The sequence below is a fragment of the Anomalospiza imberbis genome, chromosome 15, assembly GCF_031753505.1.
Source record: "Anomalospiza imberbis isolate Cuckoo-Finch-1a 21T00152 chromosome 15, ASM3175350v1, whole genome shotgun sequence".
Taxonomy (NCBI): Eukaryota; Metazoa; Chordata; class Aves; order Passeriformes; family Viduidae; genus Anomalospiza; species Anomalospiza imberbis.
This window is the reverse complement of record NC_089695.1, coordinates 85664-107025: the sequence shown is the minus strand read 5'-3', so window position 1 is coordinate 107025 and position 21362 is coordinate 85664. Positions and strand designations below refer to the sequence as shown.

Below are 21362 nucleotides of genomic sequence, written 5' to 3'. Positions count from 1 at the left end.
TCAATATACCAGGTGTCGCTTCAAGGGCAGGCATTCCAAAAAACTGAATAGCAACCTCTATAGATGGAAATCCATTACACAAGGACAAAATATAAAACTGATTCCCAGGAATGCCTGAAAATACCTCATAAACACACACAGTTACTCTCTATTGTTTCCTTGGCCTTTAGGAGGTAGAGCTGCTTTACAAAGCTACAATTCAAATTTACTGCTAAACTCTCCTTCCACATTTTAGATGGGGTGCTAATTTTCTGTCTGGTTGAGATCATTGGTGCCACATCCATATACATCATCACTGGCAGACACACCCTTTATACCCTTAAACCCCAATATGGTATGTTCTCATGGCATACTCATATGTTGAGAAAAATAGCTTTGTTATTGTGCAAAAAGGTGTTATTTTTTATCATGGATCTCTCCGCTTTTGGGAAAGGGAAGGGAGAAAGCCCCTCAAAACAAAAATACAGAGACTTTACAAAATTTGCACTCTAATCATCTGACACCAATTGTATATAAAGAAATATATGCAGAAATTACAGGGTATGGTAAAGAAGCCTATACTAAAAGTATGTTTTTCTATTTAACTCAAATCTTACCCTTGCCTTATTTGAGACAAGTGTGCCACTCAGGGAAGGCTACCTGGCTGCCATTTGCATAGATTATAAAACTGATACAAAAAGGAAGTTATGATATAAAGAATGTAGCGCCCTGGATAAGTCAAGTTTAATTTCTGCTGGAGCCAGGAGGGGGCATGGCCAGGACCCAGAGCTTATTCTGTAGCAGCTCACCTAATTTTTTGGGAAATGGCTGCCTGCCAGCTCAGTTAGCAGGCAGAGGGAATGGTCGGGTATGGTCAGGGGTGTGAACTCGGGTGCAAATAGTTTCTTGTACACTCTTTTATTAGTATTGTTGCTGTTACTGTTCATTGTCTTTCCATTGCTGTTTCCAGTAAACTGTTCTTATTGCAGCCCATGATCTTTGCCTTTTGTGCCTACAGTTCTCCTCTCCAGATCATCAAAGCTGGGAAGAGGAGAGGGGAGCGAGCAAGCAACTCATGGTTTGTAGTGTTTCCATTTGAGGAATACCATTCTTAAACCACAACAAGTAAAATACATCTCTGATGTCTTAATAAATACAGAAAGCCAAAGTAACCACAGAAGTTTACATGCCTAGCACCAAAGATGTTTCACAAAAGGGATACATTTGTTTCCAGAGTCAGGACTTCTAGGAATGCTCTGATGCACCAAGAGAGACTTTCTCTTTTCTCTGAAAAGAACTGTTTCTCTCAGCCAAATTTCAAATTGCTGTTGGACACAGGTGGGACATGAGATACTGCCTGCAGACTGTATTTGACTGTCATCTGGGACAAAACTGGTACAAGCTTTTTCACCACACAGTTGAACCAGTAGGAGCTATCATTCACAGGGAAGTTTCAGGGCTTAGATACAAATTTAATTACATTACAGTTTAATTATTCTCATTAATGTGGTACAATTCTGTATTATTTATTGTAAGAAAGGCTGAAATATTAACCCAGTACATGAATTCTCCAACATGACTAACAAAACAATGTAAGAGTTTGCTTTTCACTATGATCAGCAAATGAAAGGAAGTGACTGCTACATTTTTTTAAAAAAGCTAACTCCCAAAAATTAATATAGGAGAACTATGTCCACAAGGAGGAAAGTACATCCTCACACAATACTTTTGTGCCATGCATCAGAAGTTATGTGTATTTACAACTCAAACCTCTCTTATTCCAGAAAAGTGGAAGTTCAGCTGGCACAGGTACAGATGGTTTGGGTGACCAAAGTGGATGGGAAGGGAAAAAGAACCTGCTTCGTTAGTTCATAAAAAGCTGAGACAGAAATGTGGTAAGCAGTTTTAAAAAGAGTCTCCAGATTGCAAAGTAGAAGTTGCTCATGACTGCACTCAGTCCAGCAAATTTGTAACCCATTGCTTTGCTCCCCTCCCAGCTCAGCAGAGATCGATGAAGGCTGGATGTTGCTGGCAGACCCTGTGGCTCCACTCATTCAGCAGTCAGTGACTTGGGTTTGAAGAGCAGAAATCTGTGATCTTGCTGAGCTCAGAACTCAGCATGAAACATGAAGACCAGGAGTAACTGCTCTCAAATCTGCCCTTGGCTTCCCACGGCTACATCCTACAGCCAGATCCTCCTCACCCCCCTAATTATAGTTATCCCTCTTAGTAGCAGGTGAAAATTTATTCAGAATGCAACCTGAATAACAGACCTCTAGACTTACCTCTGCCAAAAATAAAGCGAGTCAATTGTTACATAAAAATGGTTATTTCCCTCCAACTCATACCCATTGCAAGTAACTGAAGAAAAACCTACAAATTCTTTCCTCTAGCAAAGTAAAATCTCCTATTTGGACAAGAAATATTCCAAGTAAAAACAGCTGTGCAGAGACAAAATCACACACAAATTAGGAAACTCAATTTTTCTGGATTTTTGCCAAACACAGATTCCTCTTTTGTTCGAAATAAATGGGATGTTAATGTGAAAAGCCAAATAATCTATTGCAGAAAACAAAATGTATAGACACCACAGAAGACTGGTCTTGTTTTTAATAATGCTTTGCTCATGTGTAGAGTGCTGGTTATTTTCTACACCTTTGAGATCTTAAAGGCAGATATTCTTTTTCCTTCACACTTTCACTTAACTTGAAAACCAAGTGTTTTTCCAGTGTATGAGGTTGATGAATTACTCTTTTGAGCCTCTCTATTTTTCTATTCCTTTTTCATCTACAAAAGTTATAATTCACTACACTGAAGTTTTATTACACTCTATGCTTCTTACAAGCACACAAGAGGCAATACAGACTTTGGAGGTTTCTGTTTGCTTAGGGGTTTTTTTAATATTATTGGATTATACCATAAAGTCTACAATAAATCTGATTTAAAATGCTGTTTTTCTGAGATCCAGACAAAACACCTTCTATGAGAATAGCTTCCATACAAGTAGTGACCACTGCAGTTACATAACTCACTTTCTCAAGGCAGAGTAGATGATCAAGGTATATATTAAGCATTAAAACACCTGCCAGCAGAAAGGAAGCAGCAGCACAAGCAGTTGGAGATTAAATTCATCCTTGAAATCTGTTTGACTATACATAATTTTCATCAGCATTGATGCTGAGACCACAGGAATAGTGCTTGAGCTGACTGGAAATTTTAAGGAACACAGAAAGAACGTGGATAGGTTTTTGTACCCTGATGAATACTTTAGTTGTACAGGCCCTTTATATATCTATATGAGTAATAGTGTTTTCCTGAAACTATTAAAAGTCCCATTATTCAAGTGCTGTGCACGCTTACAAGTAGTTTTTCTTCTTGATGCCAAATAAGATTTGGTTATGGTGATTGTGTTGGAAGATGAAAAAGAACAGAAGTTACAGCACTATTATTGAGGGAACTAGCATTCCTCCTAGGCCAAAAAAAAAAAAAAAAAACCAAAATCCACTACCAAGAAAACAATTGCAAAAGTTTGTAAAAAGAAGTTGGTTTTCTGGATTAGCAAGATTCAGATTTCATCAGCTTGAAATAAAATAATGTTTCTCCAACTTTGATGAGGCAGCAACAATGGGAGCTGAAGAGGAATCTACACTGACTTGCTGAGAAGCCATCTGTGAATCATCAGCATGTCCTTGCTGTACCTAAACAATAGCAGGTAACTTCTGACTACCTCTGATAATTTTGAGTTCAGTATCCTGCTAACTTGTGCTATTTTATTACCTGGTTCCCAAAGCAGCAACAGGGCAGATATCATCGAGAAGATACCGATCCTCAGAGATCCCTCACTCATACAAACCCATGGCACTCGACAACAAAATGCCTTCCAACTAAGTAACTGGAACTTTGTGCTTATTTTTTGGTTTCGGGGATTTGAAGGGGGCAAGGGGAGAGTTTGGTTCATTTATTGGTTTTGATTTAGTTTTTTTATTTCTTTGGGGGTTTTTGTTTGGGCTTCTTTTAATAAGGAAATGAGGAAAAACTTTAACAGTTTAGGGTCCCTATTCACTATTCAGAAGCCACACAAAATAATTTAGATACATTACTTTTGGTAATTTTGATAGCAGAAAGAAAATAGTATTTAGAGTTAACTGTGTTAACTCCAAATTTAAAAGCTGGCTTGAAGTTACAAAAATTCCTGTATTTCCACTAATACAGGAAAAAAAAATTCTAAGGATTGATTTGAGGGAGTTACCCTTTGTAAGACAGTTGGGGCTGTTCAGCCATGAGAAGAGGAAGCCTTAAAGGGGAGAATTTAAGACTCCCTTTCAGCACCTAAAGGGGCTCTCAGAGAGCTGGATAGGGCAGGGTTGAAAAAGTGCCTGAAGTGACAGGACAAGTGGGGAATGGCTTCTTACTGCCAGAGGGCACAGTTAGATGGGAGACTGGGAAGAAATTCCTACCAGTGAGGGCGGGGAGGCCCTGGCACAGGGTGCCCAGAGAAGCGGTGGCTACCCCTGGATCCCTGGAAGTATCCATGGCCAGGCTGGATAGGGCTTGGAGCAACTTGGTCTAGTGGAATGTGTCCCAGCCCAAGGCAGAGGGGTTGGAATGAGATGATCTTGAAGGTCTCCATGGCCAGGCTGGACAGGGCTTGGAGCAACTTGGTCTAGTGGAATGTGTCCCAGCCCAAGGCAGAGGGGTTGGAATGAGATAATCTTGAAGGTCTAACCAAAACTGCTGAGATTCTACTTCTTACCTTTTCCAATTCCAGGCAGATTTTCAGAAAGTCTCAGCATGCTAAATAGGTTAATCTGCAAGTGAGGATTATTGCAGTATACTTCGGGGCAGATTAACTGGCCTGAGAACAAGACAACATTGCCCAAGTAACTGTAACATTCCTGGCATTTACTACTCTGTGATGTTTTAACATGCCACACTCAGGAGCCTTTTTCAGAATACACTGCCAGTATCCATCAAGTAAATGCTCAGCACAAGCTTAGGAAACTATTTATTAGGCGAGGTGGCTTTATTCCTCCCAAAATGGCTACCCCAGCATTTTCTGAATGAAGTCAGTTCTTTTTCTGCATTTTCTGAAGGAATACAGTTCTTTTAAGAATGCCCTACTGACTCTGCTTTATGCACAGGACATCTAAGCTTTGGTCTTAGTGTAGCAGACTAGTGTACACTAGTGTAGTGTATTAGAAGATTGGATCTGTCACGGGAGGAGATGAAAAAAGTGAAGTTTTGGCTCAGACATGAGCTGCTTATGTAAGCTGCTCAGAGTGCTGTGGCTCAGCCTGCAGCATTCCAAGCACCAGCTCAGGAAAAGCCATCCCTTTTACAACACAGTGAGGAGAAATAATGGTGTCAACTGTGCTGTTATTGCTGACTTCAGCAGAAGCCTCAAGTATTTAATGGACTCACAGCTGACTTCCTGACTCTGTGGCAGCTTCAGGCCAGGGCTGCTGTGATACCTCATTTTGAGCACAGGTCAAGGAGGCACTGAATGCAAGTGATCAAATCCCAGGCTCTGGCACATCTACCTCTAAGAAGTCACATGATAAACTGGTTTCTGAAATCTGTTTGGTCTTTTTAATAGATAAAGCATCAGTTGCTTTTCCAGGGCATTTAAATATGCACTAGTATATTTAAATATATAACATATATAACTACAACTAGAGAAAAACTGCAAATAGAAGAAAGATTACACTGAACTGGTGAGGCAAACTTGAGAGGATTTAAGGCAATGGAATCCATAAACTGCAGGGATAATATCACACTATTAGTCTCATAAGTGAGGCTTCATATAAGAGGATAAAAACCCAGATGCTTCACCAGCAGATATTAATACAAATAAACATAAAGAGTGTTACCAACATTCTTGAATTACAAACTGTTGAAAAGGCCAAACTATTATATATGCTCCAAAATTATGATTCTCAACTTTGCTTAAAGATATTAGAAAATCCTAAATATTTCAGAGAGTAGTGAAAACAGCTAAAATGCATTTCATGTCAGAAAACATACAACATCTGCATGACAAAACAGTTTTATTGGTGGGCTTTTCCCCCCAAACATTCTCTCACAACACTGTGCCCAAGAGCTGCTTTCCAAAGCATCAACGTGTTTTGCCTGGACAAAAAAGCACATGAGCACTACAGAGGTCCTGGAAATCTTCAATAGAAATACAAGAACCACAGCCTTGACCATGAAGGTTATGTAACACCCTCACCTATGTACTCCAATCTCATAAATGTGCTCTTTCATGAATGAAAAAATACCGCATAAATCTGTCAAAAAGGAGTAGTCTGAAATGCAAAAAAGAGCTAAAACAGCTTTTAAAAAGACAACAAAATCCACAAACGAGACAAAAAAATAAACCCAAAATCCTACTCTTGGTGTTTGTAGGTGAGCAGCTTGAGAATGGACAGTTTAGGTGAGGTTAAAGCAAGATGTGTTTTTATGGTGGTAGTTGTTTTGTTGCTTTTTCAAGGAAAAGAAGGGAACCTTTCAGGCAAGGTCAGTCATAAAATATGTATCTTTTGTCACATAACAGACATCTGAATAGGCCATAGAACCATCCTATTATTCTATTTCCAGCTACAGGCAGTGAAATAATTCAGCAGGCCATGGGATGGCTGGCACAGCCACAGCCTGCCCCTTGAGCAAGCTACAGCTGGTGGCAGGCTACAGGCTGGGCATGCTACACAGAAGATGACTCCAGATCCAGTTTGCACTATGAAAACATTGGTTTGTCAGCATGGGATAACTAATAAATGAAGCTTTCATGTCCTCAGCCTAAAAAGAAAAAAAAACAATGAATAAATTAAGAACTCCTGTAGTCTCACATCCTCTTTAAAAAGTTCAATGAATGGAACATTACAAGAAGTCTGATGCCCAGATGGTTCTTCACTGGAAAGCATGATTTTTTTAAACAGTTATGAATAAAAACCTGCAGTAGCTTTTTTAGAACAAGATTAGCAACATGCGTGTTCTCACACTTTATATTCTGAAAGTTAACGCTCTTTATGCCCATGGTTGCACAGAATTTATCTACATGGAAATGCAACAAATCACCCATTCATTGACATTTAAAGTCTCTTAGATGGTGTAGAAAGGAAGTATTTTATGCAGCTTTAAAATATCAAGACTTTACAAGGAAGGCAGTATAAAAAGAAGAATTAAATTTAAAGACTCAGTGAAAATACTTCATGACCTCAAATCACAGCACTGTACAGCAATACACATAAGCCTATTAAGAATAATAAAAAAAATCCAGTTATAGAAGTTAATTAAAAAGAAGAATCAACAACTAACATGTAGTTCTGTCTTTCCTCATCTTTTCAACTCAGCTCAGTTCCATGTCAAAACCAGACACTGACATCTGATTGCAGCAGTCAAAGAGATGAGATCAGAAATTAAGAATTTACCTGACTATGAAAAATGATGGTACAAATTTTAAAAATTAACATAGGCTTTTTTTAGCATTCAAGAGCTCAGAGACTAAAAAACACAATTAATTCCATTAGACCATTACCATGTGATTCACTGCAGCTGGGAGAAACAATTCTGTACACAAGACCAACAGCATTTATCAGTCAATGTCTGCTTTGTGTTTTCTAGTAGCTGAAGACGCAAAGTAGACTGGTGCCCATCTAGGCAGTTATGACACCACAAGAGTGCTTTCCAAGCACTCTTTCTACACAGGGGAACTGTATCATAACACTTTCAAAAGGCAAATTTTCTACAGAGTAACAGCTCAAAACAAGAGCAACAGATTTCTTTTGATGGAAGCAACACAATTTAGGTAGAAAAAAACCCCACAATATCACAAAAAAAAAAAAAAAAGAATAAGGAAACAAAACAAATCACTTCCACAAACACAAACAAACACAAGAAATCACCAAGAAACCAAAACCACAACAAACCAAAACCATAAAAACATGAGGCACCTCACCAGATTCTCCACACAACCCCGACAAGCTGGGGACAAGCAAAGGTTAGGAAAAGGATAGAAAAATATCAGAGTAAAATTATCACTAGTAAACTATCAGATAAAAGCACTTTTAATAGTTGTAAGAGCACAGACATCACCAAGAGAAGGAAAAGCAACCTCTAACCTTTCTAACTGAACAGTACTAATTTTTGTATAATAGTGAATATTGACATCTATTCTATAAAGTTGTATAGAGCTGTCATGATCCTAATTCCAGTTTCAGTTAATTTACCTCAGCAACTGTAAATAAAACCCAAGTTCCCCAGCTAAAAACACCTATCCAGAGCAATACAGCATAGATTAAGCTGGTAGTAGATCAGGGCAGCATAACTAAATAAAAAATGTAATGGGCTTTTAACAGCTATTTCAAATACATTTATTTCAATTATTTTCTTACTTTTGATTATAAAATGTCAGATACCTTGATTTCAAAACAAACCTAATAAAGCAGCACCACATCTTCCATTTTCAATACTCCTACTCTGAAATTTCTGTTAATAAAAGCACAGGTGGGGTTCTTTTGTTTGGTTTGTTGTGGGTTTTTTCACATCTGATTATTGACTGAACAAAGCTGACTAGCTGGGGAGGGGTATAATGTTGTTTAGGTGGGCATGGAATGGTGTAAAGGAAGTAATTTCAAAGTTGACTTGTCTCTCTAATATTTGGGTGTTTTCTCCTAATTATTCCATTAACTATCTGTTCAGGAAAGTTAGGTTGGTTGGTCTAGAAATTTGACTTTCCCCACACCATTTTACAGATACATTAAGCTTTGCTGCCCTTTCCCTATATGGCAATTGTGTGAAGCAACAGGTCACATAAACTGTTTTTTGAAGACTAAAGGAAGAATTAGCCTTGAGCCACTCAGAACTCATGGGCCTTGGCTGTTGTCTTTATTTCCAGTGTATTTTCATTATCTTTTATTGTCATCTCTTAATTCCCCCTGCCAGTTGAAACAGTTCATGTTGCACCTGGTCCTTTCTGCTCTTACCCTAACACGTTTCCACTATTTCATTTGTATAGGTCTCATGGAGTGCTTATCTTACCATAAAAGGAGGATCACTTCCACCAATAGCAACTAGCTTTCTTAATATTCCCAGAAAATTATGCATCAGCTTCTCAATCCTGCCTAAGTCTATTTTTCAAAGGCCATTTTTCTCATCCTGTTACTACTCTCCTTTCTTTCATGTAAGACACTGAGCCTTGTCATTTACAAATACCTTCACCTAACAGTCAATCTCTCTCTCAGTCCCGCCTAAAATCATGCAGTTGTGGAAAAAGATGATAAAATTTAGTTTATTGGTAAATTCTTTAACTTTATCTGCATTATCTCTTGTGCTACAATATCAAGTTCACTGCCTGACTGATATAATAATGAAGAGGAATTTATCACCCTTGATATGTTTATGTTCAGTAAAAATACGGACATTTGAGGAAGACAACCAAGAGGAATTTGATGAAATAATAAAATAAAGCACATATTTCAAAATGATTAAAGGGATTTGCATATACTGCATTCTGGCAAAATAAAACTTAAAAGCTAAACAATAAAACTTGATGTTTAGCGATCTTTTCTGTTTCAGAATGAAAAATAAAATAAAAAACAGCTTCTTGAACTGATGGTGCAGCACTACTCTGCTGACTGGTCCAAGAGTCTCAAGATCCAGCAAATATGCAGCTAAGACTAAAACTTGTGACCCTCTTATCTGTATATGTAGTACTAAATGGAGTATCTAGTGTTTGATGACTGTCAGTAGCAATCCATCACTGTGATATTTACACACATTACAATTCCCACACATCCACCTCCCAAGCCTCTCTGCACGTCTCATTATGCAACTGCAAGTAATATGAAAACAGATTATCTTTGGCAAAAGTTACAAGTAGGCTATATGACACATTTTAAGTAATATTAATTTGCCCTCCAGTTCCATTAAAACTATGGACGTGGTTGAGGATATAAGCAGAACTCTGCTGAGTTTTCAGTGTAGATTAAAGAGCATAGCCCCTATTTCAGTACTTCTTGTTAATCATGAAAATAGTGCAATTTTTTCCTTTTCTGTTTATATGCAGCTTTGGCAGAAACAAACATGAATCTTGCCTTTCCTAGACAAGTGGGATCAGAGTAATCTTATTTTCTTCTTTCTGTTCCAATTCATCTCTTCTGCAGAATTGATTTTGCACTAATTTTTTTCTCTGTATTTTCTCACTTCAGTGACTTATCTACTGCGCAGTTTATTTCAGAAAAGCATTCTGGCTGTAAGTTGCAAGGGAAAATATCTACAATGCCGTTCAACTGCATGTTCTTTTTAGAACAGGTGAAAAAAGGTATATTTAAAAGAAAACTGCAATGACACAAATTTGCATTTGACATGACTACTCTTTGAGGAACTAGTAGAAATTTACAGTTTAACAGTCATATATTACATCCAATCTACTCCAGATTTGCCTCTCTGATCTTCTATTCTTCATTAAGAAAATACTCAAGGAAATAACAGTCAACAAGTCTGACTGGAAAAAAATATTAACCAGTTCAAATTGAAATTAGAAAAACCCTATTGCATTGACTTAATGGAAGAAAAAATAGCTTACATTTTTATAGCTTTTAACCACATCTTAGTACTTTAAGAAGACCTACCTCACTTCAATTCACTTTTGGATATAGCACTAGCGAGTCACCAGTGAAACCCTCTGCTAAAAACTTACTTTTAGGAAGAGGAGTCAACCATGTACATCAGAAACATGCCACACAGCCTCCTGCCATGTGACTAGCATTATTTCAGCTTGTAACTTGCATCACTTCCCTTGCTCTCCTTCAAAAGAGAAAATCAGCAACTATGGGACCTGTTCCATGTATGATGAGGCTAATTAACCAATAAAATGCACTTTTCACTGAAGCAAACTTTGATGCCTATCATTAATCATCATTTCTATTTCTGCATTATATTATCATATTCCACTTCCATTTGTAATCTTTTTTGCACTACTACAGTTCCATTTGTAACAAGATATTTCTGTAGTTTAATACATCCTCTGATAGGCATTTATAGAAAAAAAAATTATTGAAACAAAGAAAATACTATGCAATACCAGAAAGTATTGGCAAAGAGCCAATATGCAACACTCCAACTTTACTTTTCCAAGCAAACGCTTGATATGAATTATGTCTGGGAAGAAATGTTACAATAAACTTCACCACCCAAAATACAAGCCATAATTTTCTATTTTTACATCCCTTAAAACTCTCAGGTATACTACATCTTACTGGTCCTCTGCTCGAGAAATCAGAGCTACTCTGAACAAGCTACTGCTTTAACAACTTGTATTTCTTAAACACTGTCACACAACTATTGCTCAATCATATGGTGCTCTTGAGAATCAAGAGATCCTGGCCTCAGAGGTGACGACCAAATCCTGAGAGAGCAGTCAATGAATTATCAGACCCACCCAAATTATCCCCAGTTTGGAAACAGCTCCTTTGTTTTCTGAATAACATTATATACTCACCTTTCAGGGCTACAACACTGCAAATAATTAAGTTTCTAATATATTTCTAGCAGCCACATGCAGCTGTATGCTTGCACAGACATTAGTTTCGAGGCAGAGGTTTGTATAGAGTTTTAAAAGGGAGACTAGAGCATTATAACTTCCTCTCACTCTCAGTTCTAAAAATTCATCTTGCTCTTTATGACAAAACTGCAATGCATGTACATATATTCAGATCCCTTAAGTAGCACAACCTTTGCAGAAGAGATAGTTTTATTTGCAGTTCATTTTCCATAGGTATGCAAAAGAGTAACATACCAAAATAGAGGTATACTTTGTTTAGTGACTCAAAGGCTGATCATTATGGAGAAAATGTAACCAGATAAGCATTTTTAAAGAGCAAAACAAAAATTACAGTCACACGATGCAGAGGTCCTCATCATGCAATGAAACAGAAGAGTTTCATGGGGTAAAGTTAGGAGCAGGTACTGAATGGTGAAGCTTCAGGAGTTCCAGACTCTAAGTGAACAGTTACTCTGCACCTCAGAGAAACAGCTCCCCTGTAACAGCATTGTATGTACAGAAACTCTCACCTTTCAGGACCTTTTGGTAAACACTGACAAGTTCTAACTCCACTCTATAAAAGCACATTATTAGGAGTTTTGTAACCACTTTCCTTATTAAAGAACATTTAAAACACTCAGAAAAGCATAATAAAGAGAGAACTGATGCATCAGTTCCTTCTGAATTAGAGCTTCCCTCAACTTGAAGGCAGTAGCCCTAATTCAAGGGGTGAAGAGGGGCTATGCAGCCACAGGATGATCAGAATATCTTTTCATATGTCACACAGGTGCAGGAACTCTGGCATGACTTGCACAATTGTAATGAACCTTCTTGAGTCTTTAGGGCATCTAGCAACATTTACCCTACCCTTTCATTTTCAGAGGCTAGAGTCATGCAGTGCTAGTATGCTCCAAAGGCACAAGATTAACTTCCCCTAAGAAGAGACAGAACCTGAGTATGACTAAGAGGGACCATGTGCTTTCCTTACCATCTCACTTATATCTTAGAAGACTAGCTGTGATTTAAATTCACAAAGCATCAAAACAGACCACACAGCTGGAAAACACTCAGATTACTTTCTTTCGTGCTGGGAGAGACTTGGAGGAGAGCAAGAATACTTGAAGACTTTATCACTGCAGTGGAACAGATAATTAGGCAATTAAAACTATGAAAAGTAGAAAAATTACCAGTTCCAGATGAATTGCACTGTGGAACAGAATTGGGAGAAGCAAAAAATCAGAAATTAGTACCTTTTGCAAACATCTTTAGAGCACAACTGAAAAAGTGAAAATTCTGGAACAAAGGTAAAAGGGTAGTTAATTTGCAGAAAATTATCTGGTTTTGCAAAGGAGTATTTTGAAGGAGTCAATTCCTAAAATAGTATTTTCTTGTGTTAATAATTAGAACACATTAATAGAAATACAAGAGGTCTCATTCCGCCTTCATTTTTGGTAACCCAGCAAGGCCCTTCCCTCCTAGGTTTTTAATGGTATTAGCAGTATCTTCACACATACAGGCTTCTTGTTCAAGCATTCTGCTCAATAGGAAATTCTCCACAAACTCATTCTTCCCATCCCTACTTGCTTCCAGGCCATGGAGAATGTACCACCATTTCACAAACCAGAGTAATGTGAAAGAACACCTTAACTTCCCACACAATCTTCACAAAGGCAACTTTGGTGAAGGTGCTGTGCTCACCCACTGTCTATCACATGTGGTAATATTTCCAGAAGCCCCTTCTATGATCTCCTCTGGAGGTACTAAACACCCATCCCAGCCAAGGAGAGTAAGGGAGTTATCCTGCTCATGCCAGCTGTAATGGGGCGTGCTTCTCCAGGCACGCTTTCTTCAATGTATACATCTCACTATGCAAAGCTCTTGGAGAAGACCTTCTCTTGCATAGATGCAAAAACCTCTCCTCTGGTACTAAGACTTTCCAAATAAGAACAAACTAACGAGGAAGCTGGCGAAATGTGCTAGTCTAGCTTGCAGAAGTATCAACTATGAAATTCTTGTCTTACAGCCTCATAGACTTGTTGCAGATGTACATAAGGACAATACCAACCAGGCCAGAGGCTGCACAGTGGTATCAGATGTGATACACTGCCAACTTACTGCCAACTGCAGGGAGAGGCCACAGTCTGTAGTGGTTTAGGTTTGCCAGTTTGAGATTGGCCAACACACCAATTAATGTGGTGGGTTTAGCACTGGCCAAACACTAGTGCACCCACTAGAATATATCTACTCAATTCCTGCTGTGAGATAAGATTAGGAAGAAGGCAAAGCAGATCAAAACTTTAAAAGGATATAAAGAAAACTTTATTAACAGTAACTAAAAGAAAGAATAATAAGAATCAGAATAAAACCTTTAGAACACTTTTCCCCCTACAACCTTTTATTTCCCACTCACAATGTACAGAAAGATTTCCATCAGTTTATCCCTTCTAGAATAGTCTTTCTGCAGTTCACCTAGGGAGAGAATTCCCTGTAGTAAATTTATGGAGACTTCTCCACAAGAAAATGGTTCTCTCATGGATTTTTGGTTCCATGAATAGCAGCTGCCCAGAACATCTGCAATCGTGAAGTCCCTCCCATTTTCACAACTTTTCCCACAGCTGTGTTTATAGCTCATGTCAACTTATTCTAAAGATTAGCTGTTCAAGAGCAAAGGTTCTCTTTACCTATCTTTGAAATCATCTTCATCTCTGGGAACAGAGGTCTTCTTCTTCTTTCCCAGGGGGCACAGGGTCTTCATCACTCTTCTCTCTTTAAACTTCTTATGGAATCACAGCTACTTCAACATTTGCTTACTTTAGCATGGAGGCCTTTGCCAGATATATACAATTTAAACACTTTCCTCATACCTTCATGCATTACACGGAAAAGAGTCTGATGTATCAATTACATTCTTCTCCAAAGCTTTACAAGAGGATTTCAGCCCCAAGATTAAAGCATCTCCTCATCCCTCCCATCTGGGACTTGACTTCTTCTTCACTGACCTCAGTGTTTTCATGTCGTTCCTTTACGCGCCTGCACTTGTACTTTTTTCTCACCCGAGGGAAGATTGAAGCAGTTAATATCCTGCCCAGGGCCTGCAGATGATCACCTGACCCTGGCTGGACTTGGTAGCTTGCAGCCAGAGTTGCGGCTGGGCTGGGAGGTAGAAGTGGGTAGGATCTTAACAGACAGACCAGAACTCAGCAGCAGCAGGCCGGGGGGCCAATGGCTTCTCCTCTCCCTCTGCCCTGTGGCTGCGAGCGAATCTCGGCAGTGGTAGAATCCCGGCTGAGCCGGCCTGGCCCAGGGCTGGGCTACTGGCGGGGGCAGGGCTTAGTAGCAGCAAGATGTTAGCGGCCACAGCCACAGCCCGGCCTAGCTCCGCGGCCTCCTCTCCCTCTGTCCGGCAGCCAATGGGCCCAGCCCCGCGGCAGAACCCGCCCAGCCCGGCCGAGACGGGGAGGGGGGGGGGGGGGGGGTGCTGGGCCGACCTTGTTACCTCTTCTCGGGCCAGAAATCGTCATTAACATTGGTGTTCACAGAGGCGTATTGGCTTTCTAAATGATTTAGCATATTGTCAAGTCTCAAAGCTAATTACTGATTAGTTTTTTGTCAGACACGGAGGAAACTGCTAGCAGCTTCTCTTAGAACATAACTTCCGTGATGCAAAACCAGCACACCTCCTCACACCTTGCTGCAAAAGGAAGGACTTATGGCTACAATCAATTTCATTTTACTATTGTAAATAACCATTGCTATTATTAAAACAAGTAGAAGCCATAGAGCGCAGATAAGGATTTCACGCCAACTGAACTGTGGAGTATCTCCAACTGGAATATCCCTGCAAAATGGCTCAAGCATAAGGAGTGAAACTTGTACCTAGTAAAGGATTTTCCTTGTAAGAGGTATTTAGAACAAAAGTAAATTCTCACATTAAACAATAAGAAAGAAATTAGGTAGGAGTGGGATGAAAAACACAGCTGATAATACTTGAATATGCAAAAGCATGTACATGGAGTAAGTTTTAAAATATCAATAATAGTGATATACAAGAGTTTCTTGGCTTTACATGCAGAAGTTTTACTAAAAGAAATACTAAGCAATAAGCTCTGGGGTGAACATACAAACAAACACTTTTTTAAAAATTCAACAATTCTGAGCAATATTTTTTTCTAACAACTTTCTAGTTATAATTTTCTTAGGTAATTTTATGGAAAGATTTATTCTAATTATAGCAGGTCTTTGATGTCTGTGCAACAAACTAATTCATGTACTTTATTCCTTCCTGAATCAGATTCTCTCTGTTTAAAACACAAGCTGAATGGGGAAAAAAGGAAATTTTTCAGAGTTTAAAATTCTTTGAAACCTAGGAAGACAATCTTATCTCATCCAAACAGCTTGAAGTGAGACACTGGCATGGGAAAGAGATGGGTAAAAGTGTACAACACCATTGCATTAGCTGCAATGACCACGATAGTGCAATGCTGGCACATTTCAGAAGGCGGCAGGGGCCAGGAGAAACAGGTCTTGGACATTTTATACTTTAATTTCTAGCTCTTCATACAGTGCTATTCTGTCATCAGACTCAAATTTTCATCTATCCTGTTGCCAAAGCAAAGGCAACTGTGGCAGTCTCATTTTATTATTGTATTTATTATGTCAAGAAACACAAGGGCTGCTTGAAAGCACCACATTAGATGAACTGGTCTAGATGTACATGACCAGAACACAAGTGTCATCTTGGTTTCAGTGGAGCTCAAATAGATGGCACAAAACATACCACTGATCACTTGTGACTATAATAGCATACATCCTGTATACCATTATCTCATGAAAAAAGCACAAATAAAGTACACCAAATACACCATGCTGACATGCTGTAGAAAACAAAATCTTGCAGACATCACCACTACCTTTTCTTTTGAGCATGACAAGTAATTTGTTTTTCTCACTTGTTTTTAATAAGTGAGAGAAGTATCTTGGCATTAATCATGAATTATAACCAAAATCTGTCAGCTCTTTTGTATGACAGTCTTTTACAATTCTTTATTCTTTCCTCTGCTGGTGTTTGGCAGGATATGGACAATACGGAAGAAAGTGGAAGTAGAAGAATTACATACACACAGATGTAATTTTAAACCAACCTTGATTTTAAAAGCAACCATCCTGTCCAGTGTTCTTAATGTGAAACAGACATTTTTCTGGTGCAGATTTCTTTTGCAAGCCAGTAATGTTTATATGAGACAGCTATCTAAGAACTACATTTCTTTTCTACAGAGAATGATTGAAAAAATTTTCCCAGTTTCTGCAAAAGTAAACTACTCTTAACAGTTCTTGGCACTTTTACTTTTTTGAAAGTTACCTAAGCCTGCTTTAGTTTATCCTTAAAGAAATAACTTTACTTTATCCTTAAAGAAATCACTTAAACATTAAAATTCATACTAGAGCATCTGCATGCACTTCAGACAGCAAACACAGCCACACACCTCCACGAATTCTAAACTTATGTGAAAAATATGCGGGGTTTTTTTTTGCTCTTTAACTATGACTATATTAAAAGGAGCTTGACTTTGTATTTTAAAAAATTGCATCATAACAGAGACTCCTCATCCTTATACAAATATCTCTACTAATAATTTAGTTCAAACCCTATTATCAGTTCCTAAAACCACCCCTACCTCCAACCAAACACAAAAAACTTGGAGAAGTCTGACCTTCACCTAAGGACTGACCACATTTCAACAGGCGAGCAGCATTCAAGTGTAGTATTATTTAGAGTTGTCAGGAGTTTCCACAGAGATCACCGATACTCACACAAATAGCTGCCAGAGGTGTGCTGAGAAGTGTGATGAGAGGAATGGCCAACAAAAATAACATAACTTACCTGAGGGCACCAACAGAGGAACTACTAGACTACAAAGAAGAAGAGAGAGTTTATTTTGTTTGCCGTTTGATTTTAGTAAAGAGGACAGCATTAATAAGTTTGGTACTCTCACTTTCACATGGGAAAGCACAAAGGGTGTTAAGTGACAAGAAAAACTTAGATAAGCGAAAGGTATTTCTAATGTATGCAGTAAGCAATTACCTAGATTTTGAAGCAAGGTATACACATGGTTCAAATTAGCAGAGACAGTAAAGCATAAAATGACACAGAGAAATACAAATTACTGACAGTTAGGAAGTCTTTTAATTTTTTAGGCTGCACATCAATTGTTTTCACAAACACCTCTCTGAATACATTGAAATAACTCACTATAGTTGCGGGCCAGGGCAGATTGATAAACATAGGTTACAAACTACATAAGGTAGAAACAATTGCATAAGGCTTTCAGCACAACTCCAATCTTCACTGCACCCAGCAACTTCTTTTAGAGAAGCCAATTCCCAAAATTAAACCAAAACACCTCTGAAGAGACAAATTATAAAACTCCCTCAAGCCTACAAAACTCACCCCCCCAAACATAACAGAACAGAGGAACAGTATGAACTAAAATGTTTCCCTTACCTTTGCTGAGAGTGCCTGTGATGATTTTAAAAATAGTCTGAGCAAATTTGACAATCCCATGCTTGCATCTCTTTGAACAGCCACTCATGGTTCAGACAGATATAAATACTCTTCTCTCTCACAAAGTTCAGGAATAACAATAAAATTAAAAAGTGAATCCTTTACAAAGCTGATACGACTGGTTGTGCAGTGCACAGAACTCTGCTCTCATGCACCGAGCTCCAGGCTGTGCTCTGAGGTTTGCTCACTCTCAAGCGATCAGGGAGGACTGAAGTGGAGCAATGCACATCTCTTTCTAGTTAAAGGTACAGCTCTCCCTGTCATCCTCTCGGCCGGGACTGCACGCACCTGCTGCGATGCCCTGACAGAAGCTGCTAGGCACAGCAACACTTCAGCCAGACAGGCGAGGAGGGAGGGCTTGCCTCTGCAGGCTGTGCGGGCTGTCACGCTTTGCACAGGGAATGCAGCAAGAGACGGCTGGAGTCACCGGCTGCTGCAAATAAAAGAAGCTGCTGATTAAGGCTTTTCTTGGTGCCCTTTTCTTGCAGATTTCAATAAATTGTCAATTTTGCTCTCGTCAGGTCGAGAAAACCAGAAAATAACACTTTTTTATTTTACCAACACCGTAGTGACACGGTCACATATAGAAGGCTGCATAGCATTCCTTTGCAAAACCTGCTTTCCAAAGTAGGAAAACATAGCTGCACCCAGGGGGAGGAAAAGAATAAATCTTTATTTTAATTCTACCAGCTTAGACGCTTCTCCGATAGTGATCTGCCTAGCACAGAGGGATGTGCCACCCGGCCTTTAGGAGTCGGCGGGGCTCGAACTTGCCCTTCTGTGCAACCCCACATTTAACTTTCCGCGTCGTGCCGGTGCAGTGCTCACTCCCCGTATTGTACTGGGAGTTATCCCCTAGCAACAGCCACAGCTCTGAATGACTTGATGCGTCCAGCAGCAAAGCAGAGGCATCTCAAACCCATCTGAGTATTGGGCAGAGTCGAGCATCTTTAGGTTTAATTCTTGCTGGCCTCGTCCCAGATGCTTTTTAGCAACCCCAAAAATTCACAATTTGCTTGCCCCGGCCACAAGGCTTACCTCAGATTTCTGCTCACACCTAACTGCTGCCCGTTAAATTACTTGATCAGCCTTGTGAGAAATAGCTCCTCATTTTTCATAAATATAGAAAGGTTTATTAAACCTTATCAAAAATACAACAGAATACTGAATAGAGAAAATATTACAGCGCCGGGACCAAAGGATTTTCCCCACCATGCGCTCACCCACACAATGGAAGTTTAGCCTTTTACACCCATTAGCCCCTCCCAAATTTCTGTCCATCTACTCCTTCACTGTCCAGTGGTGGAGTTTACTTCCCCAAAGCCTGATTGGAGGTCAGATGTCGCCATAGTGATAAGCCGACCCTCCCAAATGTCCCAACCCCGGCTGTCCCTTGGTAACATCGCAGGGGGTAAAACATAACTGTAACTATATAAAACTTTTCTTAACCTATATACATGATATTTGTTTGTTCATTGTGAGAGCAAATCATCGCAATTACTCATCTATCACAGCCTTGTCTCTGGCAAAGCTACCTGGAGCCAGCCATCACCTCAGAGTGGCAACAACCGAGCACCGCCTTTACTGAGGGACAGGCGTAGCTTTGCACTTCTGGGAACAGCGCTATATCTTTCACTCAGGGAGCAGTAAACCGCTTTACAGGAAAACTTACATTCCTGACGCAAAACTCAGGGCTTTGCCAAATAGCTTCACCTTGCTGTGAGATTCACGAATATCTGTCCCTCCCAACTGGAAGCTCCCTCCTCCTCATCCCTGCCTCACATGCGTAGCCCCGCACTGCCTTCCGCCCCTCCTCTTCCCCCACCGCCGCTCACCTCCTCCTTCGCTAGCAGAAAGCTGCGGAGCACTGTCCAGGGAGTACTGTCCGGCGCATCATTTTACCTCAAAAACCAATGTTCTTTGGCATGCAAAAAGCGATTTGAGAACAAAATTACCACCCTAGTCAGCTCTTGTTGGAACTATCATCCCCCACGCTGAGCTGCCAAGCACCAGACGTTTTACTGCCCTCTCACTTCCCCCAGTCACCTCACTCAATTTCAGGTCTTTTCAGATATAATAGCCCACAGCTGTGGAAAACTACTACAAAACGTTATGGGAAAGCAGGTGCGAGCTCGTGAAGACGCTTGGCCCTGTCTGGCAGATGTGGGGGGCTGCTGCCAGCCTCCTGTGGCTAAAGCCTCTGTCTTGGGTCTGCGTTTCCACACATCCTTTTAGGTAAATTTTTCTCTAAGTTTCTCAAAAGTCTTGGGGCTGCACTTCCACACATCCTTTTAGGTAAATTTTTCTCTAAGTTTCTCAAAAGTCTGGCCTTTATTTACTGTGCTCCACAGGACAAAAGGGAGCTAGCCTATTATTTACATACCATCTTTGAGACACTGGTGGTGAGCCGTGAGGCCACTCCTGGTCAGGATGCTGCAGAAGAGCACGCTGCAAGCATGCAGAGGAGCAAAGGCCCTATTGCCTTCACATCCTCCCCAACTGAATTTTAAATACCCAAACGTCTTGGGCTTCCTGCCACCATCACCTCTACACAGCCCAGAGCCTTGATTATATATGACTTTGCCGTTTCACAGATTATTACATTTGTGGGGATGCGCAGACCAATGAGGTTAGAGGGAAACTGAAGCAGATTAAATACATTGTCAAACATTGTTAGAAGTATATGGCTAAACATAAAGTGGTGCACGAGCTTCATATGTAAATCATATTTCTATCCCCTACACTACAGATCAACAACCAGTAAGGTAAGGAATACAGAGTGATGAGAGGATGCAGGGAGGGAAAGGGAATGTAATTGATTTGTGGAAAGCAGGGTACTAAATAACTCCTTAATGAAGTAATTTCCAAGGCTGTTCTTTAGTCCTAGATATCCAATTCAAAGTTGAAAGTTATTCTTCAAAAGAAAAAAGACTGTAATAAGGCAATAAAACATCAACAGGGAAATCAAGGAGTCAGCAGATTATTAATTAGTTTATCAAAAGTTTGCAGCATGTTTACATATATTATATATTACATATATAACATATATATGTAATATATATATTTATATATACATTATGATATAATTGGGGGTCAGGGAATGAAGGATAATAGAATGAGTACTAGGAGCATTAGTAAAGAAAGCTATGGAAACTGAGAGGTCTTACACAGCAGAAAAAAGAAAACTGTTGTGTAATATTCAGACAGGACTTTAAGCCTCCCTTGTGATAGGAAAGGTGGGTGCTAATGTCTTCACAAATGTCTCTATGGACAGGAGTCTTT

General features: G+C 39.5%; 1 protein-coding gene across 1 annotated transcript in view; it reads right to left on the bottom strand.

The window, feature by feature from the left end:
* The window catches only part of LOC137482843 (Kv channel-interacting protein 1), a 330573-nt gene extending 312210 nt beyond the window's left edge, over positions 1 to 18363 (bottom strand). The window contains exon 1 of the mRNA XM_068205418.1: positions 18021 to 18363. Within this exon, the coding sequence (XP_068061519.1) occupies positions 18021 to 18108 (88 nt within the window). The 5' untranslated portion in view covers positions 18109 to 18363. The remainder of the gene's footprint in view (positions 1 to 18020) is intronic.
* Positions 18364 to 21362: the final 2999 nt, after the last annotated feature.